General features: G+C 34.4%; 1 protein-coding gene across 3 annotated transcripts in view; it reads left to right on the top strand.

Annotated features, from left to right (window-relative positions):
- Positions 1–20,883, top strand: part of PRL-1 (protein-tyrosine phosphatase 4A family member PRL-1) — a 111,366-nt gene that overhangs the window by 87,571 nt on the left and 2,912 nt on the right. For all 3 annotated transcript variants that reach the window (XM_089101605.1, XM_089101606.1, XM_089101604.1), the window contains exons 3-4: positions 7,212–7,343; positions 10,716–10,882. In XM_089101605.1, the coding sequence (XP_088957731.1) occupies positions 7,212–7,343; positions 10,716–10,882 (299 nt within the window). The remainder of the gene's footprint in view (positions 1–7,211; positions 7,344–10,715; positions 10,883–20,883) is intronic.

Here is a 20,883-nt window from a genome sequence, read left to right as displayed (position 1 = left end):
TTCAAAAAAAGAAATAATTAAGAATTTAATTTTAACGAGAAAGACTTTGACCTTCATATGTAGTTATAGAGATTTTTCAGTTTCAGGGGGCGCCGAATTAAAAAAAAAAGGAAAGTGGATAAAAAATCATCAAAAACAAAGGTAAAACGTATGGCACTGCTTTCCTTTGAACGAGTAGTCTCCGGGAATCAACGGATTCGTTGTGTTCAAAATTATATCGATAAAAAACGTTATCAACGTTATCGTTGCCGATAAAAAACGTTAAACGTTATCGATGAAAAACGAGTCTGTCTTAATATTCGTGTATTGTATTTTCTTAGTTATGTCCCAAGCCAGGATAAAGCGGGAGGGCTGGGCTGTGGGCCTGCAACCCACACCCGTAAGAAGACTATACGCAACTGAAACATCAAAAACCCTTGGTTCTAATATCGACTCAACGACGACGACTGCCTGTCCTCGGACAAGATTTCTGACAGTGAAAAATACTCTCAGGTTAGGTTTTTGGAATGTCCGTACAATGGCCCAAGCGTCAAAAACTGAACAAGTAGTAAATGAAATGGTTGGATATAATCTAGACTTACTTGCTTTATCGGAAGTGAGATGGACTGGTGCGGGATCAAATCAACTACCAAATGGCTACAATATCATTTTCAGTGGAACCGATTCACGAAGAGAACAAGGAGTTGCTCTCATCATGACAAAAGAAGCCAAAAAGGCCATGATCAAATGGTCCCCAATCTCAGCCAGAATCCTCACTGCTAGATTTACTGGGTTGCATGCCAAGCTTTCTGTGGTAGTTTGCTATGCCCCGACTAATGAAGCAAATGAACAGATAAAAGACCAATTTTTATAGAACCTTTCAAGCGGTAACATACGATATACCTAGGCATGACATAACATACTTCATTGAGACTTTAATGCAAAGATTGGCAACGACCAGGATTATGGCCCCAAAGTACTAGGTAACCATGGGCTTGGAGACCGAAATGAGAATGGTGAATTGCTCGTTGATTTTGCAGCAGCCAATGATTTGATTGTTGGTAGGAGCTTATTTGCTCATCTTGACATCCACAAATATTCTTGGACTTCTCCTGATGGTTTAACTAAAAAAAAAATAGACCATTGTTTAGTTAGCCTTAAGTGGCACCCAAGCCTAATTGATATACGATCATAAGGAGGCGCTGATGTATGATCTGACGACTCACTTATGATAGTAAGATTTTAAATCAAGTTGACGAGAAATGCAAAGAAGACTCCTCGTCCCGACCCTCTTTTTGACTCAGACAAGCTGATAGACAAAACATTGAAGCGCGATTTTGTGGTAGAACTTTTGAATTGCTTTCAAGCTTTCTCTCAACCAGAAGATTTAAATCAAGAACACATGTAGAAGGACATGAAGACTTGTTTTTCAATTGGCTGCCTCATAAATTCTTGCCTACAGAAAGAGCCCGAAAGATTAGTGGCTTTCAGACAAGACATGGGCCCTCATACAGAAAAGAAAATGTATAAAACAAACCCTTCTTCAGAATCAAGTACCAAGCCAAATGATCTTTAAAAGTTCCAATTTTAGAGAAGCAGACAAAGTGGTCAAAAAAGCGTAAGAAATGACCACTGTTGTCAAATTGAAAGGAAGGCAAAACTTGCAGAAGAAGCTGCCAAAAGAGGTGACTCTAGAGCCCTTTATAGGATAACAAATGAAATAGTTGGAAAGTAACGCTCCCAAGATGGCCCGTTAGGGACCCTTCTGGTGCTTTACAGACAGAGCTAGAGGATGTAAATGAAGTATGGGTGTCACACTTTGAGAAAATTATGAATAGACCCCCACCAGAAAACCCCCCGAATATCCCAACGATACCACTTTTATCTCTGAATATCAGTGATGGGCCACCAAGTGCGACGGAGATAGGTACTGCAGCAAGGAAATTGAAAAACGGTAAATCGCCCGGTGAAAAGCGAATAACAGCAAAGATGATTAAGGAATCAATTCCAGGGTAAATCTCATACTGGGTCAAGTTCTTGGCCCAGTACTTGATCTACCAAAATCTGGGAGAATAGAGAGGTACCAACTGAATGGAAGAGAAGCTCACTGGTCAGACTTTTCAAAAGGGTTGATGCTACTGTTCCTGGAAACTGGCGAGGAATCAGCTTGCTATCAGTGCCCGGGAAAATGCTTTGTCATATTATTTTGGAAAGAATACAGACCGAACTAGATAAAGACCTTAGAGATGAGCAGTATGGGTTCTGTGCAGGACGTTCCTGTGAAGATTTTATTTTCACTTTACGCATGCTCACAGAGGAAAGTCAAGAGTGGCGGTCCAAAATAAACATGACTTTCATCGGCTTCGAAAAGGTTTTCTATTCGGTCGACCGCGAAACTTTGTGGCAAATTCTGAACTATAACGGCTTTCCGGAAAGAATAATTAAGATAATTCTGTCATTGTACAAAGGGAGTGAATGCTGGATTGAGACGCCAGAAGGCCAAACAAGATACTTTAGAATCTTATCTAGAGTTAAACAGGGATGCGTGTTGTCACCACTGCTCTTTATAATAGCTATTGACTATACCCTTCGCAACACAGCAACAGATGGCATTGAATTGTCATCCGGTGTAACAGTCAGCGATTTAGATTTTGCTGACGACATAACATTAGTTCAGGGTTGCATGCAACGTTTGCAGTACTTCATTCACAGGTTCAGTGTGAAAGCCAGCCAGTTTGGTCTTAAAATAAATGCAGGAAAGACAAAAACCATGGCAACATCCAATTCCCCCCTACATATCACATGTGCTGGTGAGGAAATTGAACAAGTTATTGAGTTCAAGTATTTGGGCAGCATCATAGAGAATACTGGATCTAGCGCAAAAGAAGTCATAACTAGAATAGGTCAAGCTAACGCAGCCGTCAATCAACTGAAAAGAATCTGGAAATCAGGAATTATTCAAATCGCCTGAAGCTGCACTTGCTCAACAGTAACGTTTTACCAGTCCTCCTGTATGCCGCTGAGACTTGGCACTTAGACATTCAACAAGAGAAGAAGATTCTTGCTTTTGAGAACAGTTGCCTCAGGAGGATTCTGAATATACATTGCTCGGAAAGGGTCTCAAACGATACCATTCGGAGAATCACCCATCAACCACTAATAACCGACACCATCCACTCCCGTAGATGGAGGTATCTCGGACAGGTTCTAATAATGGAAAACCATTGAATCCCGTAGTCTACGCTTGAGTGGCAGCCAGTTGGAAGCCGGAAGTGAGGGAGATCTCGAAGCATATTGACGCAAACCTACAACAGTGACCTATGCCGCCTGAATGCCTCTCTCCAACCAGATTGAGAAGATGTATACGCAGTGGCTCATCTCAGACCCGATTGGCGAATATTCACTGATGCCCTAGGCGCCCCTGGCGGCGCAGGAGGATCTAAGATAAGGTTCAACAAGGGTTTGAGTCTTCTTAGAACCTGTGTTCAACCATGCTATTCTGTCACGTTAAAATGTTGAAGAACCCGTGTCCAACGTGAACTCGTAAGATGGAAACGCTTTAAACCTTTGTTGGGTTAAACAGGAAGAAAAACGATTTTTGTAGAACCCGCTCAAAACACGCTTCAAACCCGATGCCTGAAAAAACAACTTTGGGTTGGGTTTACAGGGTTGAGTCTATTGGGTATGAGTTGATATTGCCATGTGTTTGGTAAACTTTAGCTGTTGATTTTTGGTTTCCAGTTGAGATTCGAGTCTTATATGTTGATTTTCTCTATCGGGATTTATTATGTTCAACTTTCGTTGACGAGTTTCCTGAGGTGAGATTTTGGTTGGGGTTGTAAATGTTGAGTCGATTGGGTAAAATTTCAATATCAGTTTAGTGTCAATATAGAGTTGTGTTTTCAGGTTCTCCGTGTTCAACCAAGCAAAACTTTAAAGCGTTTTCATCTTACGGGTTTCAAGCGTGTTGGACACGGGCTCCTCAAAATAGTAATGCGGCAGAATAGCATGGTTGAACACGAGTTTTGAGAAGACATTCGCCGTGTTGAACACGGCACTCAAAACGATACATCTGCAAAACCTCTGTCGACCTCCGTGGTGGATGTGGGTGGCCTGAAAACAAGGCTTATGTTGTTTAATGTCTAAGAATTTTGTAAGTCTGAACTGATTGGGTGGGATTGAGTCTGGGTGAGTTTACTGAGTTTGAGTTTTAGCGATCCTGAATATCAGAGACAGGCACTTGCGCATTTTTTTTTTTTTTTTCGAAGGAAAGGGAAATAATAAACTTTTTTTTTTTGAGCAGGGACAATGAAAGAAACATATTTTATTAAATAATTTGAAAAAGAAGTAGGCTATACAGAGATCCAAGAAGAATTAGGATTTAGGGGATGGGTCCCTGCCCCTGCGTACGTCTCTAATCAGCATGTCATGATTCACAACCTATCCATCTGTTTAGACATGCTACGTTTCTTTTCAATCAGCATCATTCATGAATTATGCTCCTATTCTGGGGCTAGGGGCAATGTTGATTTATTTTTTTTTTTAGGAGGGGAGGATAATAAAAGAGACTCATTTAATCTGATAATTTGAATCGGAAGTGCCCAGAAATAAATAAAAAAAATTAGAGTTGGAGGGTACAACTGGAGTTCTTAGCCTTAAAAAATTTCAATTTTCCCTGTAGAAGGAATTTTGCTTTAATTTTAGTGGATTTGGAGATAAAAATCTTTATTCCAATTTTTGAAATAATTTTTATGTCGATATATTTCATTAAATAAGACCTCAATAAATCAATTTCAAATAATAAGGTCAATAATATACAATAAGGTCTATATACCCCGTCAAACATGCGATTTTGCGACAAGCCTACGGCTGTAACTTGCACCGAAGGAAAAAATACGTATATCATTCGAATCCATGGCAGGAACCATGAGCCTTAGGAGAAGATAGGAAAGCTTTCAATCTGTTCAAAAATTTAAGTTATTGAAATGTCTCGTATTTTAGCGGGGATTACATGGAGATGAATTAGATGGAAGTCGAGATGCAAACGAATCTTTACTATATAGATTTTAAACTTTTCTTCTGAAATTGAATCCATATCTATTTGATTGAAATGTAATCAGTTTTCAATACAATTTCGACAAAATTATTTTGTGAATTTTTATTAAATCATGGCCGTTGTAACTAGATTTGTTTTTGGCAATGACAGTGCATTTAACGGGCCAAGTTTACTGGGGCTTGAGATACAACTAAAGGGTCATTGATGTAATTCTGGCCTTAGGTGATTTGGCTAGTATATCTTTTCTGGTCAGGTTCAGTGTGTTATTAGGACGTTTTTTTTTAGGTTGCATGTCATTCCGCTTTTTTGATGATGCTATTAAAGGGTTTCCTAGAAATTGAATCTATAAATGTCCTTTTCCATTTGTGTAATATTCTTATAAATTTGAAAATGGAACAGATTGTTTGAGCTTAGCAGCGAGATTAAGCTGAGAAACATTTAGTTTACACATTTCTAAGAAATATACTTGAAATATATAAGTACTTTCTAATGGTATTTTAACACTATTCTTAAAAGGGTACTTACGTGTTAAGTACCACACTTTGTTCTTGATATGTAATGAAACTGGTAAAATAGCGACAAAGACCACACTGCCTTTTCATAACAAACAAGCACACTTAGAAACAATAGGGAAATTTTTTTCTCAAGACAGTGAAATTCAATTCAGTGGATATTTTTACCCTATGTCCAAGGGCCGTCTTGAACACAACACCAACAAAAATACATCTAAGTATATAAAAATTATATTAAAATGCGAATTTTAAAACTAAAAATGTTTTTAAAAACTTTTAAAACAGCCCTAGCACACCTAGAAACAATAGGCAGAATTTTTTCTCAAGACAGTGGAATTCAGTTCAGTGGATATTTCGGCCCTATGTCCAAGGGCCGTCTTCAGCACAACACCAACAAAATTATGTCTATATATATATATAAAAATTACATTAAAATGCGAACCTAAAAACTAAAAATGTTTTGAAAAACTTTTGAAACAGCCCTTATAATATATTTTTTAATTAAATATTTAATATAGAGAGGTGGCTAGGCTAGGTATTTAATGGTGGCCGGCGTTTACCCCCTTCCCCCGGAAAATACCCCCCCCGGAAAATACCCTCCGCGGAAAATACCCTCGTGGAAAATACCGCCGACCCGTTATGCTTACTCCCCCTGATGTACAAATCTATAGCGGAAATTTATTTCTAAAGTAACGAAAAAACTAACAAAACAACCGGTGTGTTCTCGAATTTTACAAAGCGTAAACTTGAGTGAGTGGCACATAATACACAAGTACCAAAATTCCACCCCCCTACGGAAATTAAAAAAATAAAACTCAGATGAAATTCTCAAATTTGGAAAGCCTTATTTTCCACGGGGGGTATTTTTTTGGGGGGGGGGGTATTTTCCGGGAGGGGGCATTCGCCTAGAACCGTATTTAATATAATGTGTTCTGGGCGGCCTGCTTTCTATAATTCTCTGTTATAGTTTCCATAATTTTGTTACTAAAGTATTATATTTTGTCATATTTTGGTATATTTCTTTAGGATTAACCTAACTTCAACTCAACTTCAACTTCGCTATAACACGTAAGCACTTTTAAAAGTGTCAGTTTAGTTTATTTATTACAAAAATTTAAAATATATAGTCCCATTGAATCAACCCCACCCATTACAAACGACTGTGCTGGGGAGAAGCTGCTGGAGACTTGCTGGGTCGCAGCAACTAATATTAAAAAAGAACATATTTTTATCAAATTTTATTCATTTAATATATTTTATTTAGTTGTGCAATTAAAATCAATTAATTAATAAATTAATTAATTAGTATTCGAATTAATTTTTAATTAAAGTGTTCTAATCCTTGAATTTATAAATTATTATTGGTTTTATTTATTAATTTAACTTATGTTTTATTGATTTCATTAACAAAAAATGGTTTGTTTGAAAATATCATAATAGTATTTTAAATATTCTTTTTTGTTAAATAAAAATAATTTTCAGTTTTGCTCTCTTCTAATATTCGGAAAAAAGCGAACTGAGCACCTTTTTGTATAACGGTGTGAAGTTAAGCAACCAGCCAACTGCGACGATGCATTCATTTTCATTTAGTTTAACCTTGTTTTGTTTTCTTATTGGTAAAATAACCCACAACTACAGAATTTGATTTATAATATTATTTTTAGGAGCTGAAAAAGCATGATGTCAAGGACGTCGTTAGAGTTTGCGAGCCATCGTACAAGGTTGATGAACTGAAGAAGAACGGAATCACTGTCACTGACCTTGTTTTTGAAGATGGTAGCTATCCCCCTAACGACGTAAGTACGAACTCTGAATGCATAGCTTTTCCAGGCGGTGCATAACTTAATCCTAAAAGGAATGCTCAGTGACCAGATACGCAAGAGGCACAAAAAAATATAACTTTTATGTTTATTTTCTCTAAAATTTATCCCATTGGTTTCCTGTATATGCTACTGTTGCTAAAAACTTAATGCAACCCCAAGACGATGGAGACCAACAAAGCTACGGTTGCTCCTTTTGCATCCCATTTTAAAAGCTCCAATCTTTACCTCCTCCCATGAAGCTCAAATTTTATCTTTTCGTTCGGGGACGACCTGCTTTTCGCTCGGTCCTGATGGATGGCCAAAAAGCACAATCTTTGGCATTCTGCCATCCTTCATCCATAAAACGTGGCCTAGCAATCTTAACCTTTCTTGCAGGGTCGTATAAAGGAGTTTTTAGGGGGGGGGGGTATAAAAAACTAAAAAATGTATCAATAATTTGTTTATATTCATTTTTGTTACGTTTTTACGAGTCGAACAACTCTTTTTCTTTTTTGGGGGAGGGGGGTTCAAACCCCTTAACTGCCTCTCCTGGATACTGCCTTTCTTTCATTCATTGCAGCCTTAGAAAGCGGAATCAAATCATGTTTTCGTATGGCTTATTATTTTGTATGATTTTTTGGGCCAATCCAGCTACGCACACTCCTTCTCCGTCGCAATCTATTCAAAGCCTCCCTCTTTATACCCTGCCAAGAAGTTCCAGTCTCCCTTAAATCCTTCCTTACGACCTCCTCCCAGCCCATTCGGTGACGACCTGCTTTTCGTTTGGCCCTATATGGTTGGCCGACAAGGACGATCTTTGGCAATCTGTCATCTTTCATCTTTAGAACTTGGCCTAGCCACCTCAAACTTTCTCTCATTATAGCCCTAGAAAGTAAGATTGGAAATTTAAAGTAGGATTGAGTTGAAAATCCACTGCTTATTGGGGTAGCGGAAAGTCTTTGAAAATTGAAGGTACATTAAAAAGCATTTCAAGTCCACATTTTCAAAGTTTCATTGGAAACACTTCATATTAGGATAGCTCTGAATTTGATGTTAAAAATGAACCGCAAGTAAAAAAAAGTCTATTTTATGAAAAGATTGTAATGTTAAACCTTAAAATGAACAAAATGCTCATATGTACGAGGGTAGGCTGTTGCACCATCATCGCCCCATGTTTGTTAAGTTATGTTTTGACTTTGTTTTTTAGCTCAATAATGAATGCTCTGACAAAAGGGCAGTACGACCAAAAGTTTGACTTCATATCATGATTTTTTGGGAGAACTATAAGTGCACTTAGAGCAGTTCAGGGGAGGGGGAGCAACTGGGTCAGCTGCCTTGGGCGCCGTTTCTGAGGGATTGCCCACTCTGATCAGATTTCTTACTTTAATTTTACTATTTTCGCATATATTTCAGTCCGGAGGTGGCGCGTTAATTAATTTTTCCCGGCCACCACTAATCCTAGGAACGGCTCTGAGTGCAGTACATGGACCAGTCCAAATGATCGGAACTTCAACTCAATATCACAATCTTACCAGAGGGATAGGATTCATTTACGTTATGCAAGTTGCTCAAGCTTTAAATTGGTATTTGCTTTGTACAATATAATTTTTCTGTTATCAGTAAATTACTTACCGATTAAAGCAACAATTTCGGTAAGTACCGTTGAGGTACTTGTGTATTATACGCCACTAACTCAAGTTTACGCTGTGTAAAACTCGAGAACAAACCGGTTTCTTCGTTAGTTTCTTTCAGCTTAGGGTGAGACAAGACAAAGACAAGTGACAGAATAGGTAGGAAATATATAATTTTGGCTATATATTTGTACATTAGGGGGTGGGGGGGCTGGTGGTAAAGTATTTGGACAGTGCGAAGTTAGAAAACAATTCTTACTACATAATATGCAGAATAATTGTGCCTAAGACATTAGGTATGCAGACCCACTATATTTTACCCCCACGCTCCCTAATCTGCAAATATATAGTCCAAATTTGTTTCTAAAGTAACGAAGAAACCAGTTTGTTCTCGAATTTTAAACAGCCTAAACTTGAGTGAGTGGCATATAATACACACGTACCGCTGACACATGCATAATAAAAATGTGTCAACTGGAAAAAAAAAAAAATACTAAAGTCACAAGAAAGTACCATAGCGAATATTTGAAAAGTCGCCATTTAAGATTCAGATTCAATTATTTTTTATTAACAAAAAACTTTATACCGTAGTATTACGTAGTTTGCTTCACGTGCAGGGAAAGTCCCAGGAGATCTGTTGAATACGTGCAGTAGGTCAAAAACAAAACTGACATTCATTCAAGACTGAAATAAATAAAATAGAAATAAAATACTTACTGAAGAAAAGAGTGAAAAAAACTAAGTAAAAACAAACAATGGCTTCCTCCCTTTTGTTTTTTTTGAAGAAGTATCTTTAAACCATGGCCTTGAATGCAGGAAGATGCGTAGCTTCTCGAACATCATCTAGGACTACATTCTAAATAATTAAATTTTGTAATAATTGATAATGTTCGAGTTTTATCCAGTATTTCTTGCTCAACATCCCCAGAACCTCTAATGTGTAAATCACTATGTGCAAAAAAAAAAAAAAAAAAAAAAATACTGAACACTAAAACTTTGGATATCTCTTGTTCTAAAACGTCAAACAGCTTATTTAAAAAAAAAAATCCACGGCTTTCTTGTTTAAATTTTATTATAACGTGCAATAATGTTGCTTATAATGTTGTTAAAAAGTTGCTTGTAAAAAGTGACTAGATATGGCTGAAAAGGAAGTTGAAAAAAGGTAGATGGCTAAAAAAAGCAGTCGATAAAAGGTAGACGGTTGAAAAAGCTGGAAATAAACAGAAATGCCAAAATATCGGTTCCGATATCGATATCGTATCACGGCACGCACAAAATTTGTCTTTGCTGTAGCATCGAAAATCGCTGCTCAGCACGCAAAATTGGGCAATTTTAACTCTTTAAAACTAACCGTTGTGGCAACCCTGTGTACATTACTACCTCGTGTTATGTCAAATAAATTTGATGAAAAGAAGCAGCATAAGTGTTTAACAAGTTTGACAGTGTTTTCTAATCAATGGGTATCCGGAAATTTTTCAGAAGGGTAATTAAAGCCCCCCCCCCCCCCCTAGACAAGAAACTACGTACGCGTATGGTTCTAGTAATCCCTTTCCTAATACTAAATGGTCACCATTCTAATACGATTATTTTCGAAAAAAAAACACGGATTCTTCTTTAAAAAAATATAATTTTTGGATATATGGGGTTGAAATAACTAGTACATGGTTCTCGAATGTTTATCGTATGATAGCGCTATTTTTGTCAAATTACAGTTTATATTAAATCTTTGCTCTAGATTGTCGAGGAATGGTTTGAACTGCTCCGTAAGCGTTTTTCTACAGACCCCAAAAGCTGTGTTGCTGTGCATTGTGTTGCTGGTCTTGGACGAGCTCCTGTATTAGTTGCAATTGCCTTAGTTGAACTTGGTATGAAATATGAAGATGCTGTTGAACTTATTAGACAGTAAGTCGCAAAATTAATTTCTACACAAATTGAGCGAAAATATTCTACCAGTGATTAATGATTACTCTGGAAATAACTCATCAGCTCCTGATTACTAGACAGATGAGTAATCTACTTCATGCTCATTACTAACTGATTTCTTTTAAGGCTGATAGCCCAGCATATAGATTTAGTGTTTTTTTGTTGTTGTTTTTTTGTACAAATTACTATATAAATTTTTTCATGATTGTTTATTTACATACATATGATTATATTATATATATATATATATATATATATATATATATATATATATATATATATATATATATATATATATATATATATATATATATATATATATATATATATATATATATATATATATATGTAAGCTGGGGCCCCTCTCTTATCCTTTCTTATCCATCTCTTATCCTTATCCTTTATTCTTCTCCTTTATCGCATTTACGTTAGAAAAAAATTAACTAAAAAAGATATTAAAACTGGAAAAAGATGTAACCGTAACTTTGTTGACGGAGCGAAGAAAATGAGCTTTCTTACTAGACAAAATGAAAAATAAACCTTACAAAAAATCAAGTTCCCCCCTCACAAATCACAATTGACTCCTTTGCTCTGTGGGTGTCCTTGGCCCTTTGTGACAACCTGTTTTAAGCTAATTACACTGTAATGCCTAATCTAGTCAAAGTACAAAGTTTCATATTATCCGCCAGTGATTTACAAAGCTTCAGAACTTCGGCCTTGATTTTTCTTTTTATTGATTCCTCTGACAAAAAATAATTAATTTGATAAAATTACAAAATATTAGTATAAAACAATAAAAAATCATAATGAAATAATAGCTTATTATAAGACAATGAAAAATTATATTAAAATAATAGCTTATTATAAAACGACAAAAAAACAATGTTAATAATTATTTAAAAGTCATATTAAGTAAATTTTAGTAATTTAATTTACTAAGACAGAAAATAATCTTCATTTTTTACTCTTTAAAATCGTTGAAACTATTCCAGAGATTCCTCTTGTTTACAAACTAATGGAAAGAATTCAAATCAGAGTTCTTGGAAAAACTTGGCTGAACCAACTGTTTTTATTGGCCTATTTCCCAGGTCCTGTGACCTAGCATGTGATTGAGGATCTATTTCTCCGTGATTTTTAGGCAATTTTCTTTCCGCTTGAGTTCATTCGTTTTTCTTTTACTTTTTGCTTGTTATTTTCTTATTTTGTTTTTGTTTTATTTACCCAAGTCCTGTGGCATAGCATGTGACTGGGGATCTATTTCTTCATGATTTCTTAGGCAATTCACCTTCAACTTCAGTTTGTTTATTTTTTCCCTTCGTGTTTATTATTTTGTTGTTTATTTTTCAATTGTCCCAAATTCTGTGACCTAGCATGTGACTACGGATTTATCTCTCCATAATTTCTTAAGCAATTCACTTTCCACTTGTTTTTTTTTATTCTGTTTCCCCAAGTCCTGTGACCTAGCATGTGACTGAGCAACTAAATCTCTATGATTTCTTAGGCAATTGACTTTCCACTTGAGTTTATTCTTTTTTTTTCCTTTTTCATTTTTTATTTTATTTTCCCAAGTTCTGTAACCTAGCATGTGACTAGGATTTATTTCTCCCTGAGTTTTTTGGTAATTCATTTTCCACTTAAGTATATTCTTTTTTTCTTATTTTTTTTTCTTCTATTTTCCCAAGTCCTGTGACCTAGCATTCAACTGGGAATCTATTTCTCCATGAGTTCTTTACTAATTCACTTTCCATTTGAGTATATTCTATTTTCATTTTTTCTTCCTTTCAAAGAGCGAGGTTGGATTTTACAGACATGTTGAAAATCCCAAGGCACATCCCATCTTCTTGCCGAGAATTCAATATTCCCCCCCTATATAATACTTAAAACATTACAGCTCTTTATTAAACGGTAGTTTTACATCTCGACTATTGGCACCTGAAATACTAAAAAGTATCTGGCGCAGCGAATTTAGGAACAAAAATCAGGGAGGGGGGGGGGGGGGGTCATCGTAAATTCTTTCACGCACAAGATAGTTGGGCTTTCTTTGTCGTTCACTTTGGAATCAAGTAATTTATTTTAGTTTTGAGCTTATCCTATTCTAATCCCCTCCAAAGCTGTTGAAACAGAATAGCTGGTCATATTTTCCCCATGTATTTCTACGATACTCATGTTTATAATCACATTTAATCATAGGCACTAGGGGGGGGGCACTCCCCCTAGTCTTCCCTTAAGGCCCCTTCAAAATGAGATTTTAACGACATTGATAGTGCTAATTCGAGCCAATCAGAATTTTTCATATAATTTTTCAGCCAATTAAAAAATCATATGAAAATTCTGATTGGCTCAAATTAGTGCCAGCTAGTTCTACTTAGTACAACTCTTTGTAGTACAACTTAGTTTCAACTTAGGCTTTGGAAAATTCTCTTCAATATTCTATGCATTGGGGATAATGGAAAATAGCATTAAACTTGTTTCTTGATCATTTTAACACTTTCGACAACAAACTAAAATCTTCATACCTGAAATTGTAGAAGATATATGAGAAAATCAGCTGGTTTGAAAATCAGGATAGTTAGACGCCCTTTGCAGAAAGGGCAATTTGCAGAAAGTTGCCCTTTTCAGAAATCTCCACATTATGGAAGATGTGGAACACATATCTGTAATCACATTCATTTCTTCAATAAGTTTTTACAAGGAGAAATTTCCCATATTTTATACTGACGCTCAGAGGTCATGGTCTTGGTCATATATTCCATAGGTGGAATGTAGGAAAAATCACCCCCTCCTCTCTCTACTCTTCTAATCTTAGGGCTGTACAATTTCTTAACGATTCTCAGATAGTTCGCTGCCAGGAAGTACCCAAGGGGGCTCCAGCTTTGAACCCTTCCCCTGGAATTTCTATTCGACTCGTAAAAACATAACAAAAATGCACATAAACAATTTTTTGATACGTTTTTCATTTTTTTTTTTTTTTTGTAAAAGCCCCTTTGAAGAAAAATACCCCTCCTCACCCGAACAATGAATCCTGGATACGCCCTTGGTTCCGTGTTTTGATTATTTCGCTCTAACCATTACCCGAAGTTTCTGACTACTGTTTCCAAAGTCCTACTCATTAAGACTCTATAGTAGATGATTATTTTGTTTATCATCATTATCATTATTTTCATGATTTATTTTGTTTATCACCATTATCATTACTTTCATGATTTCTGTTGTTTATTATCATTGTCTAGTTTATAAGTGGATAAATCATGATAACAAAGCATTGGTAATTTTCGCTTAATCTCAAAAACTAAGCTTTAAGTGGGAATTCCGTAATCATGTTTACTAATCACTGAACTTCTGCCCTAGGGGGCAATCGCCCAACTTCTGCCTCATCCCCTCAATTGACGCCCCCTGGAGTCTATCTTGTTTTGTGGTGATGCGCGGGGGGAGGGGCATAACAATTTTTCTCCGAACCTCACAATCGAATGTACATTGTTTTTGTGTTTTTTTTTTGCTGCTAGTTTGTTATATAATTATAAGGTGCGTAATTACAAAAAAAGTTATTTCCGTATCCGTAGACAATGGTTTGTTATTATGAAAGTTGTTGACCTTTCCAAAGTTTTTTTCATTTTTTTTTGTTTTTTATTTATTTATAGCGGCGTAGTAGAGCTTGAGTGTCATGTCAAACTAATAGGGATTTATTCGTTGATTCCTTGACCCATTTAGGAAGAAGCCTTTGCGACGCAGTACATTGTAGCAAACAATTGATGTTTTCTGCTGAATTCACTGAATGATAGTATTTTCTAGATTTGGTTAGCTATCTATCTTTTAATTCATTTCTTGATGGATATATTCCTAACGGCCCATATGAGGCCCATTTGTAAAGAGATTTAGCTAATACATTCATAATAAGGTTTGATTAAATCCTGGAGATAGCTAGAGGCAGCAGCAAGGTTCAATTTATTTCAACTTATCTTGAATTTAGAGGAAATTTTTGAATTTAATTCAAAATCTAATTTAAAATCAATATCAATTTACATTTTGATTAAATTTAACTAATTTTATTAAAATTTAGTTAATTGAATAATTAAAACTAATTTAATACGACTTTTAAATAACTTAAATAATTCTTGTTATTATTGTTTTGTTTTATTAATAATTTATTATTTATTAAATTTATTATTTTATATTAATATATTAAAATTATTTTCAATATTTTATTATAACTTCCAAATAATTCCAATTAAATAATTTAAACTAATTTTATTCAAAATTTTAGGATTTAGAGCAAATAGAATAAGCAATGCAAGGTAATCAGAAAGCTCTACTATCAATCCTTAGCTGGATAGAAAAAAAAAATTAATTTAAAATTTGAACATACCCTGTTTTAACAGTGGATTGGTCTCTTTTGCCAATAATATGGAATCCGAGGTTCGATCCCCCGATCGAACTACCGGATCGATCGAGGTACGGGAGGGCCTGAAATTATAGTAGCAAGTACTATGGACAGTGTTACTCAATTATACAAGACAATACAATTTCTGGAGAGACAGATTACTCGTATCTTTTTAAAAGCTAATTGACTTGTTTGTGAGAAATAATAAGGCAATAAAAAGAACGAAAAGGAAAGAAATGAATCAATGAAAAAGAAATGGAATTCCTGTTTCTATCATATCATTTCATTCCACATAATTTCTTTCCTATTCCCTCCTTTTTCATTCCTATAGAAGGAACAAAATTTGATTGTATGAATTAAAATGAATAAATAAAAAAGAAATGAAATTCCCATTTCATTCATATCATTTTATTCCACTTCATTTCTTTCCTATTCCCTCTGTGTCATTCCTATTGAAGGAACGAAATTTGATTGTATGAATGGAAATGAATAAATAAAAACGGAATGAAATTCCTGTTTCACTCATATCATTTCATTCCACTTCATTTCTTTCCTATTCCCTCTGTTTCATTCCTATTGAAGGAACGAAATTTTATTGTATGAATGAAAATTAATAAATAAAAGAGAAATGAAACTCCTGTTTCGCTCATATTATTTCATTCCATTTTATTTCTTTCCTATTCCCTCTGTTTCATCGAACGAAATTTGATTGTATGAATGAAAATGAATAAATAAAAAAGGAATGAAATTCCTGTTTCTTTCATATCATTTCATTCCACTTCATTTCTTTCCTATTCCCTCTGTGTCATTCCTATTGAAGGAACGAAATTTGATTGTATGAATGGAAATGAATAAATAAAAACGGAATGAAATTCCTGTTTCACTCATATCATTTCATTCCACTTCATTTCTTTCCTATTCCCTCTGTTTCATTCCTATTGAAGGAACGAAATTTGATTGTATGAATGGAAATGAATAAATAAAAAAGGAATGAAATTCCTGTTTCACTCATATCATTTCATTCCACTTCATTTCTTTCCTATTCCCTCTGTGTCATTCCTATTGAAGGAACGAAATTTGATTGTATGAATGGAAATGAATAAATAAAAACGGAATGAAATTCCTGTTTCACTCATTTCATTCCACTTCATTTCTTTCCTATTCCCTCTGTTTCATTCCTATTGAAGGAACGAAATTTGATTGTATGAATGGAAATGAATAAATAAAAACGGAATGAAATTCCTGTTTCTTTCATATCATTTCATTCCACTTCATTTCTTTCCTATTCCCTCTGTGTCATTCCTATTGAAGGAACGAAATTTGATTGTATGAATGGAAATGAATAAATAAAAAAGGAATGAAATTCCTGTTTCACTCATATCATTTCATTCCACTTCATTTCTTTCCTATTCCCTCTGTGTCATTCCTATTGAAGGAACGAAATTTGATTGTATGAATGGAAATGAATAAATAAAAAAGGAATGAAAGTCCTGTTTCACTCATATCATTTCATTCCACTTCATTTCTTTCCTATTCCCTCTGTGTCATTCCTATTGAAGGAACTAAATTTGATTGTATGAATGGAAATGAATAAATAAAAAAGGAATGAAATTCCTGTTTCTTTCATATCATTTCATTCCACTTCATTTCTTTCCTATTCCCTCTGTTTCATTCCTATAGAAGGAACGAAATTTGATTGTATGAATGGAAATGAATAAATAAAAAAGAAATGAAATTCCCATTTCACTCATATCATTTTATTCCACTTCATTTCTTTCCTATTCCCTCTGTTTCATTCCTATTGAAGGAACGAAATTTGATTGTATGAATGGAAATGAATAAATAAAAACGGAATGAAATTCCTGTTTCACTCATATCATTTCATTCCACTTCATTTCTTTCCTATTCCCTCTGTTTCATTCCTATTGAAGGAACGAAATTTTATTGTATGAATGAAAATTAATAAATAAAAGAGAAATGAAACTCCTGTTTCGCTCATATTATTTCATTCCACTTTATTCCTTTCCTATTCCCTCTGTTTCATCGAACGAAATTTGATTGTATGAATGAAAATGAATAAATAAAGGAATGAAATTCTGTTTCTTTCCTTTCCCCTTCATTCCTATTGAGACATTTTATTGAAGGGAATGATCCTGTTTCACTCTTCACTCACTCATTTCATTCCCCCATTCCTTCTTATTTCCTGTTTCCTATTTCATTCCCTCATTTCTTCCTATTCCCTCTGTTTCATTCCTATTGAAGGAACGAAATTTGATTGTATGAATGGAAATGAATAAATAAAAACGGAATGAAATTCCTGTTTCACTCATATCATTTCATTCCACTTCATTTCTTTCCTATTCCCTCTGTTTCATTCCTATTGAAGGAACGAAATTTTATTGTATGAATGAAAATTAATAAATAAAAGAGAAATGAAACTCCTGTTTCGCTCATATTATTTCATTCCATTTTATTCCTTTCCTATTCCCTCTGTTTCATCGAACGAAATTTGATTGTATGAATGAAAATGAATAAATAAAAAGGAATGAAATTCCTGTTTCTTTCATATTATTTCATTCCACTTTATTTCTTTCCTATTCCCTCTGTTTCATTCCTATTGAAGGAACGAAATTTGATTGTATGAATGGAAATGAATAAATAAAAAGGAATGAAATTCCTGTTTCACTCATATCATTTCATTCCACTTCATTTCTTTCCTATTCCCTCTGTGTCATTCCTATTGAAGGAACGAAATTTGATTGTATGAATGGAAATGAATAAATAAAAAAGGAATGAAATTCCTGTTTCACTAATATCATTTCATTCCACTTCATTTCTTTCCTATTCCCTCTGTTTCATTCCTATTGAAGGAACGAAATTTGATTGTATGAATGGAAATGAATAAATAAAAAAGGAATGAAATTCCTGCTTCGCTCATATCATTTCATTCCACTCCATTTCTTTCCTATTCCCTCTGTTTCATTCCTATTGAAGGAACGAAATTTTATTGTATGAATGAAAATTAATAAATAAAAGAGAAATGAAACTCCCGTTTCGCTCATATTATTTCATTCCACTTTATTCCTTTCCTATTCCCTCTGTTTCATCGAACGAAATTTGATTGTATGAATGAAAATGAATAAATAAAAAAGGAATGAAATTCCTGTTTATTTCATATCATTTCATTCCACTTCATTTCTTTCCTATTCCCTCTGTTTCATTCCTATTGAAGGAACGAAATTTGATTGTATGAATGGAAATGAATAAATAAAAAAGGAATGAAATTCCTGTTTCACTCATATCATTTCATTCCACTTCATTTCTTTCCTATTCCCTCTGTTTCATTCCTATTGAAGGAACGAAATTTTATTGTATGAATGAAAATTAATAAATAAAAGAGAAATGAAACTCCTGTTTCGCTCATATTATTTCATTCCACTTTATTCCTTTCCTATTCCCTCTGTTTCATCGAACGAAATTTGATTGTATGAATGAAAATGAATAAATAAAAAAGGAATGAAATTCCTGTTTCTTTCATATCATTTCATTCCACTTCATTTCTTTCCTATTCCCTCTGTTTCATTCCTATTGAAGGAACGAAATTTGATTGTATGAATGGAAATGAATAAATAAAAAAGGAATGAAATTCCTGCTTCGCTCATATCATTTCATTCCACTCCATTTCTTTCCTATTCCCTCTGTTTCATTCCTATTGAAGGAACGAAATTTGATTGTATGAATGGAAATGAATAAATAAAAAAGGAATGAAATTCCTGTTTCACTCATATCATTTCATTCCACTTCATTTCTTTCCTATTCCCTCTGTTTCATTCCTATAGAAGGAACAAAATTTGATTGTATGAATTAAAATGAATAAATAAAAAAGAAATGAAATTCCCATTTCACTCATATCATTTTATTCCACTTCATTTCTTTCCTATTCCCTCTGTTTCATTCCTATTGAAGGAACGAAATTTGATTGTATGAATGAAATATTATTACGCTCATATTATTTCATTCCACTTTATTTCTTTCCTATTCCCTCTGTTTCATCGAACGAAATTTGATTGTATGAATGAAAATGAATAAATAAAAAGGAGTGAAACTCCTGTTTCTTTCATTTCATTTCATTCCACTTCATTTCTTTCCTATTCCCTCTGTTTCATTCGTATTGAAGGAACGAAATTTGATTGTATGAATGAAAATGAATAAATAAAAAAGAAATAAAATCCCTGTTTTACTCACATCATTCCATTCCACTTCATTTATTTCCTATTCCCTTCATTTTTTCTTGCTTCCTTCAGGAAATCTTTTGGGAAGGATCTACAAAAAACTTGAAAAACGCAACAAAACATTTTTACATGCAGTTTTGTTACGTTTTTACGAGTCAGACCCCCCTTCTCCTCCTTTATATACGGCCTTACAAAATGGATACCCTAATTTCTATTCTCGTTTCCATTTGTTGCCATTCCTTTTTTTTTCTTAAGAAGAAAGGTAGTAGGTCTTGACTGATATAATTATCGGGTTCCTTGAACTATATTGGAAGAAATCCATACAACGCAATAGTTTGTAATAAACAATGTATATCTTTAAAAAAAAAAGGTAAAGAATACGTGCATTGGACTTTACAGTCCCTACCGGCGCTGCTGATCTCCGTTTCTTGGCCCTTCAGCCAGGAGGTGCAATGGGGGGTTGGGGGCCAACCATCCTGTGCTTTCGTATATCTTTTGCTTTGATTTAACAGATAAACTAGCGTTTTTAGATTTTTTTTTTTTTGGGGCAGTGTGTCTAAGAATATCTAACTCCTCAGTGTGTAAACCCTTTTGAACAGCCGGAAGGAATAAGGGATACCCCCCCCCCTTTAATAGAAAAGTCATTAGCCAGAACGAAAGTGGATATGCACAATTAGGCAACCCAAATTGAAAAGTAATTAAGTCAAGAATATTACTTATTGGTAGGTAAAGTTTTCTGGGCGGGGGGGGGACAATAATAAGAAGAATCAAATTTATTTGATAATTTGGTACTTACGTGTTATAGCGACCACACCAAAGAAGTGAAGTTAGGTTAATCCTAATGAAATGTAATAAAAAATAATGAAAATATAATACTTTAGGTACAGAATTAAGGAAAATACAACAGCAAATTTGGAAAGCAGGTCGCCCATAACGCATTAATAAATATCTAAACAATATGATATAAAAAATATGAGAAAATTTAGGATTTCGGGTGAGGCCTGGGTTTTGAAGCCCCCCCCCTCCCCCCACCTGCGCACATCCGTGTTCTGAATGACTTTTACAATCAGAAAGTGTTAGTTTCCAGAAGGGCTTTTCTGAATGACTTTTACAATCAGAAAGTGTTAGTTTCCAGATGCTCACAAAAGAATATACGTTTCTTTTTCTGAATCCTAAAGGCAAGTGAGTATTTCATTATAGAGATTGAATATTGTCAGTTGGTTTCATGAAGAGATTTTTGGGTTGTGGAAAGGAAAACAAAATATTGTTTCTCTTGTCTGCAAAAAAGTATACGCTAAGTTTTTGTTTTTTTTTACTTGTGGATTGAGTTTCGTGTGGTAACTGTGGCGTACTTTCGTTTGACAAAGACA

This window comes from Artemia sp. Qi Xiang Cuo, chromosome 15, assembly GCF_049724085.1.
Source record: "Artemia sp. Qi Xiang Cuo chromosome 15, ASM4972408v1, whole genome shotgun sequence".
Lineage (NCBI taxonomy): Eukaryota > Metazoa > Arthropoda > Branchiopoda > Anostraca > Artemiidae > Artemia > Artemia sp. Qi Xiang Cuo.
The sequence above is the reverse complement of the archived record's forward strand: the minus strand, read 5'-3'. Positions and strand labels throughout refer to the sequence as shown.